The sequence below is a fragment of the Cloeon dipterum genome, chromosome 3, assembly GCF_949628265.1.
Source record: "Cloeon dipterum chromosome 3, ieCloDipt1.1, whole genome shotgun sequence".
NCBI classification, from domain to species: domain Eukaryota; kingdom Metazoa; phylum Arthropoda; class Insecta; order Ephemeroptera; family Baetidae; genus Cloeon; species Cloeon dipterum.
In genome coordinates this window covers 5304490-5320428 of record NC_088788.1, presented here as the reverse complement: position 1 = coordinate 5320428, position 15939 = coordinate 5304490, and the positions used below count along the sequence as shown (strand labels likewise).

At 37.3% G+C, this 15939-nt stretch overlaps 1 protein-coding gene across 1 annotated transcript in view; it reads right to left on the bottom strand.

Moving 5' to 3' along the window:
• Positions 1-1662: 1662 nt before the first annotated feature.
• Positions 1663-15939, bottom strand: part of LOC135939748 (GTP-binding protein Di-Ras2) — a 141143-nt gene continuing 126866 nt past the window's right edge. Inside the window, exons 4-6 of the mRNA XM_065484297.1 lie at positions 14424-14676; positions 9919-10196; positions 1663-7423 (exon numbers count right to left, since the gene is read on the bottom strand). Of these exons, the coding sequence (XP_065340369.1) occupies positions 7051-7423; positions 9919-10196; positions 14424-14591 (819 nt within the window). The 5' untranslated portion in view covers positions 14592-14676 and the 3' untranslated portion in view covers positions 1663-7050. The remainder of the gene's footprint in view (positions 7424-9918; positions 10197-14423; positions 14677-15939) is intronic.

Here is a 15939-nt window from a genome sequence, read left to right as displayed (position 1 = left end):
AACCGCGGCGTTGGTTTTTTTTCTGTTCCGCCGATCAGAGTGCCAAATTAATAATTTAATAATTGATCCATTTGCTCGATGCTCTCATTCGATTTATTAATTTACACCATTCATTTGCAGCCAGCATGTTTTAATTGGGCCTAAAAATGATACAGAATCCATTCATTTCAATACTTAATTTGCATAGGAACGGGAATAATTAATTATTTTACTGTAAAGGCGGGAAAATTTGATTTGAGCCATAATGACGTCATCTTTATTTGCAAAACTGCGTGGTTTAGCGAATCCCTCTAGTTTTTTTGTTTGTTTTTATTTTCACCACTAAAAGAAATTAGTTTAAAAGAGTTTATAATTGGAACTTTTCCCTCCCATTTTATGCTTCAACCGTTCTGCTGTAAATAAAAGACATTAAAATGATTAATATACATTGCCAAGAAATAAAATTGGTTCAAAGAAACTGCCTTCAGCTGAAAAGTCATAAAATTTACGCATTTGGCACCATTTCCCGCCAAATTCGTTCCGCAGCCATTTTTTATTAAATGGCGTCACTGATGGCTTGGCATATCCTATCGCAACAACAGTGATTTGAGTTAAAAACTTGCCCGTTCCACAACAGTTATTCCATCTGCGTCCATATCGCATATGCATAACAATTAAACTACTGCGGAACAGCCGTTCTGTGAATTGAGCAGTTAAAGCGAGATGTCAAAATATACATAACACCTCTGGTGCGGCGGGACTGCAATTATCGGAAGGAAAATACACGCAGATAGATAGATATGCTTAAGCTATAGAGACACCAGAATTACGCAATACAATTATATGTACAGAGATAAATAGTTTTTGTGTTTTTCCTTTTTCATGCACGGACCGTACTTATTCTAGATTGTTTTCGTTTTGATTTCGAGCCAACACGCAACAAGACGAGATAATAATGGTCCCTCGTGGCACAAATCGCTCCTTCTTAAGTGTGTGTAGACCGTGAGAGAGTGAGTCGTGAGTCAATCAGTCGGGCCAGGCACGCGCACTACACACTCACACACTCATTTTCTCCGGGCCCCCTCGTGTTTGAGCAGCAGCCCTTCGCAGGCAGCATCGAAGACGAGAGGATAATTACATTTTTGAAGGTCGTAACTGCCGCCGCCGCTGCTGCTGCTGCTGCTGAACGAGCTAATTCTTCATTCTTGTTTCCTCGATATCGAGAAATCGATCGGACAGAATACATTATATATATTTACTACGGGTCAAAAAGGGCGCACAACAATGTTAGTTTATAATTATTTTCATTCACTCCCTCAAAGCAGGGTGGTTATACAGTTAATATTATTTACAGAGTGTTTGTCCGCATTTGCTCGAGACATTCATTAATTAAAGCTGTTCCATGCAGATTTGTTTTCCTGAAAAATCGCGTAAACGTTAAAAATCGAAAGGGGAGGGAGAGGGCAGGGTGGAATCTTGTGATAAGGGCTGCAGGATTTTTGGGCATCCACGGAACAAAGGTTTTTTTTTAAGTTACAAGACGGCAGCAAAAGATTTAACGGAGAAAAACGCTGTCTCTAATACTGAATTTTCTAAAAGAATGAAACATCTGGAGAAATTTCTTGTAAATCACCAAAACAAATTTTTATCCAGTCAGGAAGGCTAAGGTTGTTTGATTTTGGACTTGGGACGGTGCCTAATCATAATTCACTTGCGCTGGGAAAAGGCAGCAACTGACCAAACAGTAGTGAAACCGCAACCGTTCCGCCCGGCAAAGTTTCATAGCGAAACATAAGGTGTAGGCGGCTGCGCTTTGTTGTTTTTCGCTCGATCGGTTTAGGAAGGAAGGGCGGCTGAGGGATGTAATTGTATTTTATTTAAGGGAAAAACACTAGTAGTTCCGAGAGCGAAGGGAAATTTATTTTCTATGAATTTTAAGAACTGTTCTCTCGTTTATTATTATTATTTTTTTCTAACCAAAAAAAAACTCACAATCAAAATGTAAATTTAGCATTAATGTCGGTTCAGATTGAAGAGAACATTTAAAATTAAATTTAAAACAAACTTTGAGTAAATATGTTGCGCAAAAATGTATTTTTAAATTAACATTTAATGGCTACAAAAATTCCTTTTATGCTAATAATATTTTTATTTTTGCTGTGGTAACGTTTAATCAATAGCCACCTGCGGCCTGATAGAGACTAAAAATGGACCGACCACGGGGAGAGAGAATTTCGGCTAATCGCTTGCGGGCCGATGAGTAATTAGCGCCGGCGACGCGTCCACTTTGTACCTGTCAGCGCTGACTTTGCTAATCCCGGCCACAATGAATCAACACGAGGACGGCCGCCGAGTTTCGCTCTATTGCACGACTCAATTATGCATGACGGATAATTTGATGGCAATTCAAATGCCATGCGCCGCCCGATCGGGTTTCACGATCCAACAACTGCCGCTCCTCGTGCGTGCAAATTGCGCATCGCGAAATTCATCCTTGCTTGTCCCTGCTGAAATTCTGTTTTTGGTCGCTTTGGGGCTTTATTTAAATTTGGTACGCCGGAAATTTGAATTTCTAGTGAAATATGATCATGATTTGAAGGAAGAGAGAAACGTTGGCTTCAGAGTGGAGACTTTTAATAAAGAAAAAACCCTCAGCAAAAGCTAGAAATTAGTTTTTTAAAGTCACAAAAAGACAAAACGAGGATGATGAGCAATTTTTTTGTCTTTATTGCGACTGGACCTTACTTTTGTTTAACTAATTGCAAATTTGCCTTGTTGTTTTGTGTATGTTTGTGATTTGTTTTTTTTAAATTACCTCCAAAGCCATTGTTTAAAATAAAATTTAATATATTTTTGGGAGCAGAGGAATATTGTAGGCCTTCAAAATGTGGATTTTTTATTTTAAATTTTTATCGTGCTAAACTAGAGTTTGAAAAGCAAAGGATAGGCAATAATTTAGCAACTATAATTTTATTTATTTTTATGCAATTTGAATTTATGGTTAATCAGACAGGATTTTCTAGTTTGTATTTTATTCCTTTAATAAAAAAAAACCGATAATTTTACCGCCAATCAAAATTTTAGAGGCTTTTTTGTCAATGGTATTGTTTCTTTCGAAATTAATCAATTTCTGCAGTCTCCAATCCAAAGTTTTCTGTTTTTAATTTGATTGAGTCTCCTGTGATACCGCTAAACCGGATATTTCTCTTTGCAAAGTCATTAACAAAGCACTCCAGCGACAAATCCGCTGAGAGCATTTCCCGGAAACGCTTCTTTTATGGCGGCGGAAATTTACCCGTTGATGCCGGCCACACACGCATGTCCATCAAACGAATCTTTCCGTACACAATTCCAGAGCTTCCCCGCTTTTCTGAAGGTTTAATCGATTAGTAGCGAAATGTTTGCATAATTAAACTCAATAGCCGCCTCGTTTGTTTGGCGAAAAACAATTATTGCAGACAAAAGGGCCGCTTTTCAATTAAGAACTTCAAGGCTGCCTTTTGCGACGAGAAATACGCGAATTTTAAGCGTCCCTCTTCTCTCTCTCTCTCTCTCTCTCTCTCGTTTATTATTTCTTTGACCTCTTTGGCGCGCACAATTCATATTTCATTACGCGCTCGCTCGCCCATTTCCACGACTTTAAAAGTGTTTCCAGGAGGCTTTTACGCGCGCCGCGACGAAAAATTGAGTTTCGCACACAAACTTTTGCGCAATCGAAAAGACTCAACTTTCTCCGCAGCAAATGACTGCTTGGGGACGAGCTTTTATTCCGAACTCTACGCGGTGAGTTTTGAATAAGAAAATCCCGGCCGCGCGAGAGGCTAAGGTCATTATAAACTGAGTGCTCTGCTTGCTCTCAAAATACTAATAATAATAAAAAAACGCTTTTAAAGTAATTTTCCTGCTTTTTTTGGACAAAATTATTTTTTACTTGCGCGGCGAAATATTAAAGTGGGTTCTTTCAGCAGTGTACTCTCGAATATTATATTTTAAGGAAAAGATATACAAAATTAAAGCTCCTGGATTTTCAGTACTCTTGGATACTTGATTAATTCTGGAATTTTGTATTTTAACATTAGCTAAGCACCCTTAAAACTGCTCTTTAAACTTTCTTTTTTTTAAATTTAAGATTTAAGAATATTTTCTAATTTTAATTCTCGTTTAAATAGTTTGTATTATTTTAAAACGTGTTTATTTTTCCACTTCTTGTCATTTTTGCAATTATTTTGTTAAATATCTAAAATTCTTTTTGTGAAATATATCTTTTTAAGTATAAAATAAATTAATCTGGATTTTCATAATGATTACCGTGATACTCTTCAAAAATTACTCCATGTTTCATTTACCGCACAGATACAGATTTAAATTATAATAAGATAGCAAAAAAATTTAAAATCTTATGTATAGGATCCTAAACTTAATAAAATATAAAAAAATAACTAATTTGAATCAATTCTACCGTTTAAATTCATTTTTTCCAATTTGAAGCAAGTAGAGTTAATGCATTTGATTTTAATTAAAATCAATTAGTCTTTTGTGAACGCATCGTCGGCGCTCGGACGATGACAATTCAATAATGAAGCCATTGTCAGTGCTCTCTTCAAAGGCCGTTGCACTCGAGCAACAATAAATTTCCATGTAAACAGGGAGTGAAGGGTTTCGACCTCGTTTGACAAGTCGATCAAACAACAGCGTCGAGTGTGTGAGTGCAACGCAATCTACCATTCCACCAGCCATCCGTTAAACTCATCCAAATGCAAATTTAACAATGTTTTTAAAGGGGGTGGCTGCCAAATTATTATTTCGCATTCATCGCCGCGCCACGAGGTGTATTTTCCATTATGAGAAGATAAACCCCCGGGCAGCTGCTGTTTGTGAATTTCATGAGTTTTTCGTCCCAAGGGGGTGCGCCAAGAGGGTGAAAATTGCGAAAATTATTCACAGAGAGGGAAGAAGCTGCTGCTGCTTTTTCGCTGTGAAGGATGCGCTGCAGTTTGTGCTGAGAAAATTGATCGGAACCGCTTTTGCCGGGAACGACGTGAATTATGGCAACGCTTAGACCCGAATTTCGAGTTTATCTTTTTCGTGGAGAAGGAGAAGAGCGCCTATTGGCATTAAAAGCTAGGAAAATCTGTTCTGTAGATAGAAATGGAATTTAAATAAGGAAAATATTTGTTCGATATTTTTTGTTAATTTTATTTAATCCAATACAATGGCCCGCATAAATATAATTTAGTTATTTCTATTTTGAGTTTGGGGATGAGGGGGAAAATTTCAACTAGAGTTTAATTTAAAATGACCAAATTCAGTGGTATCATTAATAACTTAGAACTTCCTGAAAAGAAACATAAACCAGGAATGTTTTGAAAATGATAAAAAATAAAAATTTGTGAGATTTCTTAATATTCAAATCTTTTTTATCGGCCATAAATAATAAAAAGAAACTCTAAAATTAATAAATAATTTGATTAATTATTAAAATTACTCCCGCATCAATTGGATAATATATTATCATTTCGTCCATATGTCAATTGCTATTTGATCAATATTTTTTTCCTGGTGCAATATTATGTGAAAGCACGAAGAGGTTCGAAAGAGAGATTTACAAACGATTGTGCGCGTTTCCTCGAAATAATTACCACATAAATTGCTTGCTGCCGTCCAATCAGTATTTCAAAATGAACACTTTGCGCCGTGGATAATCCCAACTCGTGCCTGCGTCACTCGGATAAAATTACCAATCTACCCTGTTGGCCGCGTTTTCAACGTTCCAGGCATAATTATAGTTCGTTTGCGGCACCACTGCCGACGTTCTCTGTTCGGAATTCGGGTGATTTTAAAATGGAAGTAAACCTAACTGAAATTTTCTTACAAAAAGTTCATATTAAATTTGTTGCTGATGATAAATTAATAAAAAAAATTGCTATTGAATTTACAAAATAAATAAATAGTAAATAGATAGATAAATAAAAATATTTTGACTCTGAAAGGCCAAGATTTATATTTTTACAAATCCATTTGTCTTATTTGTGGCTTATTATAAAATACAAAGTAGTAAAAATGGTTGGAATGGTCAGTTTTTAAAGAAGAAATTTTGTTTTATCCTATAATTTGCCAATTTAGAAAATAACTTTGTATTTTGAGCCACGAACAGATGTCCCCCACTGTTAATTTACTATTTTAGGGAACTGCGAGATGTAAAATTAATTTCTGATGCTTAAGATCGTTTTTGACGAAATTTCTGAGCACACCAATCGATTCTTGAGGGTCGAATTAGGTAAATTATATATTTTTCCGACCAAAAATTGCAGCACGACGTGCGTAGCTCAAGTAGAACTTTTCCCGCCAAAACAATATCAACCTGCGCATTTGTCACAAATAAACCAGGTTCATATTGTTTTGGCGGGAAAAGGTCGTGCTGCACTTTATGGTCGGAAAAAGCACCATTTTACCCAATTCGACCCTCAAGAATCATTTGGTGTGCTCAGAAATTTCGTCAAAGACGGTCTTTAATTTATTGGCTTAAAACTAATCGATTTGATGGAGCCGGTTTTGATAAATTTTATTTTATATTAAGATTTTTATTACTAAATCAGCAGTAATTAATACGAAAATTTCCAAAATTAAATTTAAAATCAGCAAGAAAATTGTATCCCGACCTTAAATTGTTATTTTCTTTATTAAAAAAATTCGTATTTTTGGCACTTTTTAGGATCTTTGCTTTTTATAAATTTTATTGTATTTATTACTATATGCGTGGACATATTTTCAATTTCCAGCAGCACGTCTGAACTTTTTATAAGAAACCCAGTTTTTTCTGATAATATTTTCCCAGAACAAGACACAAAATTATCGAATCGAGACGTTGACAGCCGACACCAAAAAATGAGGAGCAAAAAACATCGATTCGCGTTGTTCGAAAACCTTGCTGGGTGTACAATTTTTTTGTTTGTTTGTGTGTGTGTGTCATTGAAATTTATGCAGCCACACTGGTTATTTCACGTGCGTTCGTTCGTTTGTCGTATGGCGACCTCGGAATTTTTATTTATTTTTACATGTCTAAATTAAAGTCTAGGAGACGTGGCAGTCGTCGTTGGCGTCGCGCATCTGCTGCTTGGCCTTGCGGCTGGAGCGGCGGATGAGCGAGCGGCTGCGCGGCTTGAAACGGCTGAAGCCGGTGGGCTCGAGGCTGGACGACGAGCCGCCAGCCGCCTCGTCGCCCGCCCCCACAGCCGGACTCACCGACCTGCGGTTGCCCTTGTTGCTCACGTACGCGCTCGACCGCCTCTTCAGGCCTCCGCCGCCCCCACTGCCCCCGCTGGCCCCCGCCGCGCTCGACTCGCCGCCCTCCGTCGCAGGAATGATTTTCGACAGCGTCAGGTAGCTGCGGAACACCTCCTTGATGTTCCTGTCCTCCTTCGCTGAGCACTCCATCACTTTCACTCTGGGAAAAATTTTGAAATTTAGGTTAGTTGCGAATTTTTACTCGGCGAAAATAAAAAAAACGGAGCAGGGATAAATAAATATAAATGTTTAGAAATACGCCAGACACAAAAGTCAATACTGTTTCAAATTATGATTACCATAAACACTTATTGTAAATTGGTATGGTATAATATTTTACGCAAATAAAATATCTTACAGAATTTATTAGTTTAATTTTAACTTTTATTAGATTTCACATTTTTTTTTTGCTCTTTTTATCCCTGTCCGAGGACCGGAGGACCGGGAAGGGCGCGCACTGCACTAGCACGAATGCTGAAACCCGGGTCCCAATGACATCGCGAACGGATTGAATGGGCGCACCAGGCCGCACAGGGACCCAGCCCACTCAAGGGCAACTTGCCTCCGCACCGAGGACTGCGTTTAAACGCTAGACATTCGTCCCGTGAAGCCAAATCACGCATGCTGGAAAGGTGCAAACCAGCAAGTAGCGAGTCGGCGCCGGTGCGCCTCCCAGCCCGTTGAGCAATTTGAGCAATTCGAGTCACTAAACTAACCACTTTTTGCCATTTCTGACATTGGGTAGCCAGTATTAGATCTCCGAACTGCTCAAATACCTCTCATTGCTTTAACACTCCTGAGAGTGCCTTAACAATGCGAGCCAACGGGCTGTTTTTTGAAGATTTAGGAAATTTTTATGAGCAGCAAATTTTAAATTGAAGGTACAAAATACATAAATAAATAGACTCTTATCACAACAAACATCTAATATCCTTTGGAGAAAATCATATGCCTAAATCGAGAAAGCTATAGTATGAATTTGTAACTCGATGAATTTCAAAAATTAAAGTCCAGTGACTTTTTAAGAAATAAAGTAAAATTTGTATTTATTTTATTTTTGCCCTCACGCTACACAATAGAACTCTGCGGGTTTAAATTTCTTAATATTTTTATTTTCAACAAAGACCAAGGGTGCCAAAGAGGATCAAATTCATCTTAAAACGTCAAGAAACACCGTTTTTTCTATTTATCTTTCGAAGTTAAATTTTTTTGGTCCTGCGAATGAAAACAATTAAATGAGTTCTCCTAAAAATAACTTCGAACAATTTTTCCTTAAATTAAAAAAAAATCACCGCGCCCGCAATTAGTGTTTTATAGGCTTAAAGTGAATGATAGTTGTTTAAATAACTGACCAATTTTGTCCCATGCTTCTCACCAAGAATATTTCGAATTTTATCGGATTTTCGCCCTCTTTATTGAGCAAAAGAAATTAATTATTTCTGGGATGAGAAAAATTATTAAAATTTAAAAATGAACAGAAAAAGCTTGCAGTGTTTTCCTATTGAGCAAATTTTTCTCACAAAATTCGTCTGAAAATTTTAACTGGCCGCCAGAGAACCTTTATTTTTGGGGGAACAATCAAAATTCCCAAAATTATTTTAATTTATTCGAGAATTATCTCCGATTTTTTTTCATTTAAATAATTTATCTGTTTTTCAGAGGTAAGCTCGGACTCTTATGGCTATCAGAGACTCCGCATAACACGATTAAAATTTTTTATTGATTTACAAAGACAGAGTCATTGCTTACCACGAGCATGAAAACGTAATTAAAATGAAAATTAAGTGAAATAAGACCGCCTTGTGTTACAAAGCGAGAAGCAACCGCGGGAAAGTGCGCTGGCCGCTGGCCAATCAGATGGTTTTTGCCAATTTTCTGCGAAATTACCAGCGCTTGACCATGTTTTCTCACTTGTTTTGAAATTCTCTTATCGAGATCTATCTCACAGCCAGAGTCTTTTTTTGGGGAAATGCGGAAATTCAGTGAAAATCACGATTGTAAATTCCTTTGAGAGTTATCAATTTAAAACAATTAATTTTGAGGCCGATTTTCCCGAAAATTCACTGTGCTCCCTATGTACATATTTTTTTAAATGTACACATGATCTTTAGGACCTAATCTGTATCTGTGTTAACGGATTTTACGGGGAAATCCAATATCATTCCTCTTTTATTTAAGACTTGGTACTGCTGAAAAGGCAGTATTAAAACAATTATATTACTTTTAAACAATAACTACCGAAATTCAATATCAATTTTTCGCACTGAATTGTGAATTCATTTCATCAGTAATATATGCAGAAAAACGCTTTAAATGGTGGAAGATTGGAAAATTTAAATTGCCATCCTGCAAATCTTTCAAAATAAATAATTGAACGATTTAAATAAATAAATAAATATTAATATTCAGTGAAAATCACCATTGTAAATTCCTTTGATAAATCTCCATTTAAAACAATGCTAACTTTGAGGCCGATTTTCTCGAAAATTTCTTGCCATCCCATCCTTTCAACAACAAAAAGCTTTCCAACATCAATATCATTTGAAGTTTCTACTTTCAACATAAATTACGTCATTCTCGTGGGCGTTATTTCTGAGACATTTTGCGTTGCCGCAAAGCAAACTTTGGGAAGCCGAACGTCACAAAAATGATTACCTCAACTTTGGCATTTCGCAGTAGAGCCAGTTGGTGACGTCGTCCATGCGCACCTCACGGTGCACGGCGGGCATGTCGATTTTGTTGCCGGCCAGCACGATCGGGATTTCCTGGAAGTCTGCACGCTGCTCGCGCACCTCGTCCAGACACCGTTTGGCCGACTCGAGCGACGCCGGACACGTCACCGAGTAGACCAGCAGGAAGGCGTGCGCCGTCGCGATGCACAGACGGCGCATCGCGGGGAACTGCAGGTCGCCTGACGTGTCCAGCATGTCCACCTGTCAAACAAATGAATTTTTCTTTTAAAATTTCCAACTTTTAGACGTTTTATTAGCGGCAAAAAATAAAAAAGACTTTTTTCGGGTTTTTTCCAGATTCTTGCAACGCGCAGATATGGCGTCCGGTGGAGTATGGCGCGAAAAAACGGTCATGGAAAATGCGCGAAAAGAATATTGTGACATAATTTGCATTACTCTTAACTAATTGTGTCTTTTGGATCGTAAAAACAAACTCTTGACACTCGTACGGCAATCCAAATAGAGCTTTTGTTTCCCACATTCAGACGCCATCTTGATCGGCGTAGTGGCAACCAATTTTCTCGCACATCTGCCTCCCGCTGGATTTTTCTTAGCGATCTACAAGCCAGATTTTTATTCCAATCGATTCCTGAGGGTCGAAAAAGGTGAAGTATATAATTATTTCGATTGAAGAATGATTTGTGACGTGCTAGTAGAGGCGCAAAGCAAAACTCACGTTGGTTTGGCGCGCAATGTTTAAATTTTTGGTCGTAACTGCGCAAGCGTCACCTCTCTGACGTCACAGCCATGCTTTGTGCTTGGCATTGGCAGCTGAGAGAGCTGTGACGTCAGAGGGGAGACGCTTGCGCAGTAGCGAACAAAACCTTCATACGATTTGCGCGCCAAAGCAATGTGCGTTTTGATTTGCGCCTCTGCTCGCACGTCAAAAAACAATTTTTGATCAGAAAAATTAATTTCCCCACCAATTTCGACCCTCAGGAATCGATTGGAACATACAGAAATGTGGTTTCCGTGGGTCTTTAGCTGCACGATCCAATTAACGTGCTGATTTTCCTCATGAACTCGCTGCAGAAAAAAATCTCGTTGCTTCTCAAGGAAAATTGGCTCAATGCGCACTGCGTATACATTTCTTGTCTCGAGAACTTTCACTTTTCATTTCCGGTGGGACGGGCAAACTTTCTCAAAACTAATCCCAACTTTCGCAGGTAAAAATCTAACGAGTTCTCGCCGGAGGTTTATTAGCCGCAGCGCCGGACAGATTTGCATGTACGTGGCTCGGGAGAAGAAGGACCAGAAGGCAGATTAAAGGGCCGCCACGCCGCGCGTCTGTAATTTAATTCGGCCTGCGGTCCGCTCGGGGCTATAAATTTGGCCTTTCGCCGCGCCGATCTATCTTATCCGCTCACTCGCGCACATCTGACTATGAAAAATTGATTCATATCTCGCGTGCTAGCGCCATAATTTGATCTCGTACTTGATCTTCTTTGCCCGCCGCCGCCGCCGCCGTCGCCACGCTCGCCGTAAACCACTTTGCCCGAGTATATGAAAGAAATATGGACGCGACCGCGCGCACTTTCCGCATAGTAAACGACTCGGCGCACCGGCAATTCAATTTTTAGCTTGTCTCTGCCGGCAGAAATTGACTCTTGTGGCTTTTGTAAGATTATTAACAAGACTGGAGATCGATAAAAGAAGCTTTCAACAATATTTTTTTTAATTTTATTCTTCTTTGAGAATGTTTCCAATGTTCTGTACAAATTGAAAAGTAACAAAGTTGTTTTTCTGGAACGGGAACGCAAGAGTACGTTCCGCTCTATCTTGCATTTTCTCCCTATAAAGGTGGGAGACTGCGCCACGAAATGAGAAGGAATAAAAATCAATAAAACTGATGTATTTTGTACTCAGTGTGGCATTATATCTGATTGTAAGATACACAGCCTTAATTTAATTTAGTGTCTTAGAGAGATTCTGTTTGAAAAATTGTTAGAAACAATCGTGATGAAAATGATGCATATGGAAGTTAAATTAGTTTATATACATTATGAACTCTTTAAAATTCCTGGTTTATTTATACAAGTTTTAGTCATAATTTAAACGTATATTAAGTTCGAGTTTTTTTTAAAAATGTACTATGCGATATAGACAGTCATTGAATTAAAATTAATTATTCAATATAATTATTATTATTTAAAATTTTAAATTAAGTAAAAAGTTAAAAAAATAAATAGTGAATACATTAAAACTATTATAGAAGCAAAAAATGATTAAGTTTGTACACCTAAGTTTATTTAGTTGTACAATCCTCAGGAGAGTAAACAAAATGCTAAATTGCATATCAATCGATTTGTGACAAATCGAATTAATGATAAACAAGCAAATAATTTTCCGATTACTTTGGCCACATCTATAATTAACTGTTTTATTATACTGGCTCCCAATTAGATTATTGCAAGTTGCTGAATTTCTTCATTAAATCGATACAAATTAACTTGCTGGAGCCAACAAATTCACAATTATTATTATTAATCTGAACGGGTACAGCAACCAAATTTCGGAAATTTGAGTGTTTTGTTGAGCTAAAAGGTGCAATTTCAACGCTACCAAGACGATTTGAACATTTAAGCAGACCATATGAGAGTTCTAAATTGTAAAATTAATTCTTATAAAGCAAAAAATATAAGGACAGTTGTGCATTCAGGGTTTTAAAAATCATATTTCTCTCACATAAAAATCACACTTCTTCAAATACTTTCGAAAGAATATTTTAGATTTATTTGCCTGTGTAACCTTTTTTAAAATTTGAAATTAATTATTAAAAATTGCAGCATAATAAATATCTGTAACTTATTTAATGAACAAACTTTTAATTTTGTTCTCAGTTAGCAGTATGGACTAATATTAAATTTTAAGAATTTTAAAACAAGCTAAATATGCCGAAAATATATTTTACGCTGACATTTCCTCCGAAAAAGCGATGGTGGCATTTGCGCACATTTCCATCATCAAAAATTATGAATTCATTTCATTTCCTCGGCAACTTTAATAAAAGTTCCAAAACATAAATTATGTTGACAGACCGAAATCTCGCCGCGCGCGCGCGTCCAAATTAACCGAGCGACCTTGAAAGTGCGGGTCGGCGGTGACGTCGGAGGCAGTAAATAACCCGCGCCGACTCAAATTAGTGCAGCACTCGGCATTTTTATTCAATTAGGCGGCGGATAATTACTTTTCGCAAAGAGAGAGAGAGAGACTCTCTCGCGTTTATTTGCTCACACCACTTAAGGATTAATTTGCGCAGCTCGAAAAGACAGCTCTGGAGACTGGCAACGTTACCGGCGCACTCGTTCTCAAAGCAACGCTCAAATGCAAATAAACAAAAAGCAGGAAAATTGCCTCGAGTCTGGTGCTGAGAGCAAAGGGGTAAATATACGCGTACACTAGATTTGCGTAGCTTTGCATTTTCAGCTTCTCGTACTTGGTTTCTTTTTTCTCAACTTGTGCGTTACGAACGCTTTTAGCTACTTGATTTTGCAAGTAGGCCAGAACCTGCATTGTCAAGTTTTGTATAATGATTTTAATAAATCTTAAAAAAATATGAAAAATATTGATATTCATAAGTCAAATTTCAGATATCATAATTTTGATTTTATCTCTATCATTCACTGTAAAACTTCATGTTCCTGGAAATTATATTTATTTTTTTAAACAAATATCGTGTTAATGTGATTATAAAATAAAAAACCTGAAGCATATATTAGGGATCAGGATTTTATGAAACATTTTATGCATTTGTGTCAAATAAATGCATTAATTAAAAATTTGTTTTTAACTCAATTTGATGATTTTATAAACTTTTTTATAAAAAAATAAGTTAAATCCTTAATTGCTTAAGCGTATGCGGTGTTTAAAGCAGCCAACAGAGGGCACCACCGTATATTTACCACAGTTACGATTTCAAGCACTTTCGCTGCAATCTTTGCTAATATTTCAGCGCAGTTTGCTGGAGATTTTTGGTTTTAGCACATCAAAAGAAATCACATAAAGTGCAAATTTCACTGTTGCAGCATTCAGTCTGAAATCACAGCGATTTAGATTCGCAATTTTACCGTGGCGCCATCTATTGGTAAATTAATTTGCCAAGCACGATAGGAAAAACCGAAAAAAGACCAAATATCTATTTTAAAGGTCTTTTGTGTGCTATTTATTAATTTTTTTCTTTTCGTTGCTTTTAAAAAAATTGAAACGTGTCTAAAATGAAATATACAAATGAGATTTTGTAAAATTAACAAATTGTTTTTCACGTCTTTCCCACCAAGGTTAATTTTTTAGCATTAAAAAATTGATTTTTAATTTTTGTAAATACTGTCACCACCAAAATGAAGGTTTTATAAATTTAAAATCACTTTTTTAAAGGAATAAAAAAATTAAAACCAAAGAAAAAATGTTAAAAAATGTTTTTGTACTGACCTTTAGCGTGACCGATCCAAGGTCGTACTCCCTGTAGTAGAGGTCCTCGACGGTGGACTTGTACCTGTCGCAGTAGGTGCCGAAGAGGAAGCGCTTGATGATGCAGCTCTTGCCAACGCCGGCGCCGCCCAGGATCACCAGCCGGATCCGCTCGCCGTGGTCCGCCATCACGGACACCGCAGTCTGCTCCGACGACGATCCCACTTTGGCCACGCTCGCTTCCTCTGCCGCAAAACTTCCCTTACTGCCTCATCTGCGAATCAAAAATACAAATTCCTTGTTGATATATTTTTAATACTAAATTCAGTGTAAATAATAAAAATTCTTCGTGTGTAACTGAGTCTTTTTTTAAAATGAGCAGATTCTTTTTAAAAAGGATTATTTTTTGCTATTATTTAAATAATAATAAATAAATTTATTAGTTAATATTTTATCAGTAAAAATGATTTATGCTACCTCCTCTCTATCGTGAAATTATAGTTTCGTGACTATAAAAATAGAATTTCAAGAAACAAATTGGAGTTAATTAATTTTCTAGATATGAATCCTAATTAAAATTACATAAAAAATTTTCAAGCTATTTTAAATTAACCAAATAGCCGTCTAAATAGGTCTGATTTTCCATAATTCCCTTACGGCCAAATTTGGAATATTGAAAACATTTCAACGGAAATAATTTTATCCAAAAATAGCTGGCGAATTTGTAACAGAAAATTCCAGAAATTATTTGCCTGCTGGAAAAATTTCCCGCTATCAGCGGATTCGGTGAAATTGCCTGCTCATATTATTTAAAAATCCTTTTCATACACACTCCCGTTCTTCAACACACATAGCATATCAAAAGCAGACACGGGGCAAAAAAAAAATCACTCGATGCTCGCTGCCGGTTATTTGTTCGGCGCAAAGCGTAATCCGCGGTGCTTTTCAAAATCATTTTGATTGAATGGCCCGATTAATTCCCAACCATGGCAGCTTTTTGCAAACGAAAAAGAGAGGTGCTCTTTGAATCCACGGCATCCAATCAACCCCTTCAAAGAACACTCGAGCGGAAAATTGCAACCGCACGCTTGCTGACCGAAAACGGCAGCTTTTTGTACCAGTCAAATTTGCGGATCAGAAACATAATATATATGTGACTTTGTTCTTCACCACCGGCAGTGAGTCCTCGAATTAATTAGGCCAACGTGGGGCTGCGTGGCAAAAAATAAGATCGATACAAAAGGACCTTTTGGGCGCGTTTGCTAAATCGGCAGAAACACACGCTGCATGCGCCTTGTGCAGGCGTTGCAGATTTATATCCGTGCCCGAGAGTAGTTTTATTAGGGTCTGCCACTTGAAACACAAACATCCTACTCGAGTGAATAAGCCGTATAAAATAAAAGGCTTTATTGAGTCATTTTTACATTTATTTTAAAGACCGTCTTTGATGAAGTTTCTGAGCACACCAATCGATTCCTGAAGGTCGAATTAGGTATAATGGATATTTTTGCGGACCAAAATGTCCAGCATAACGTGT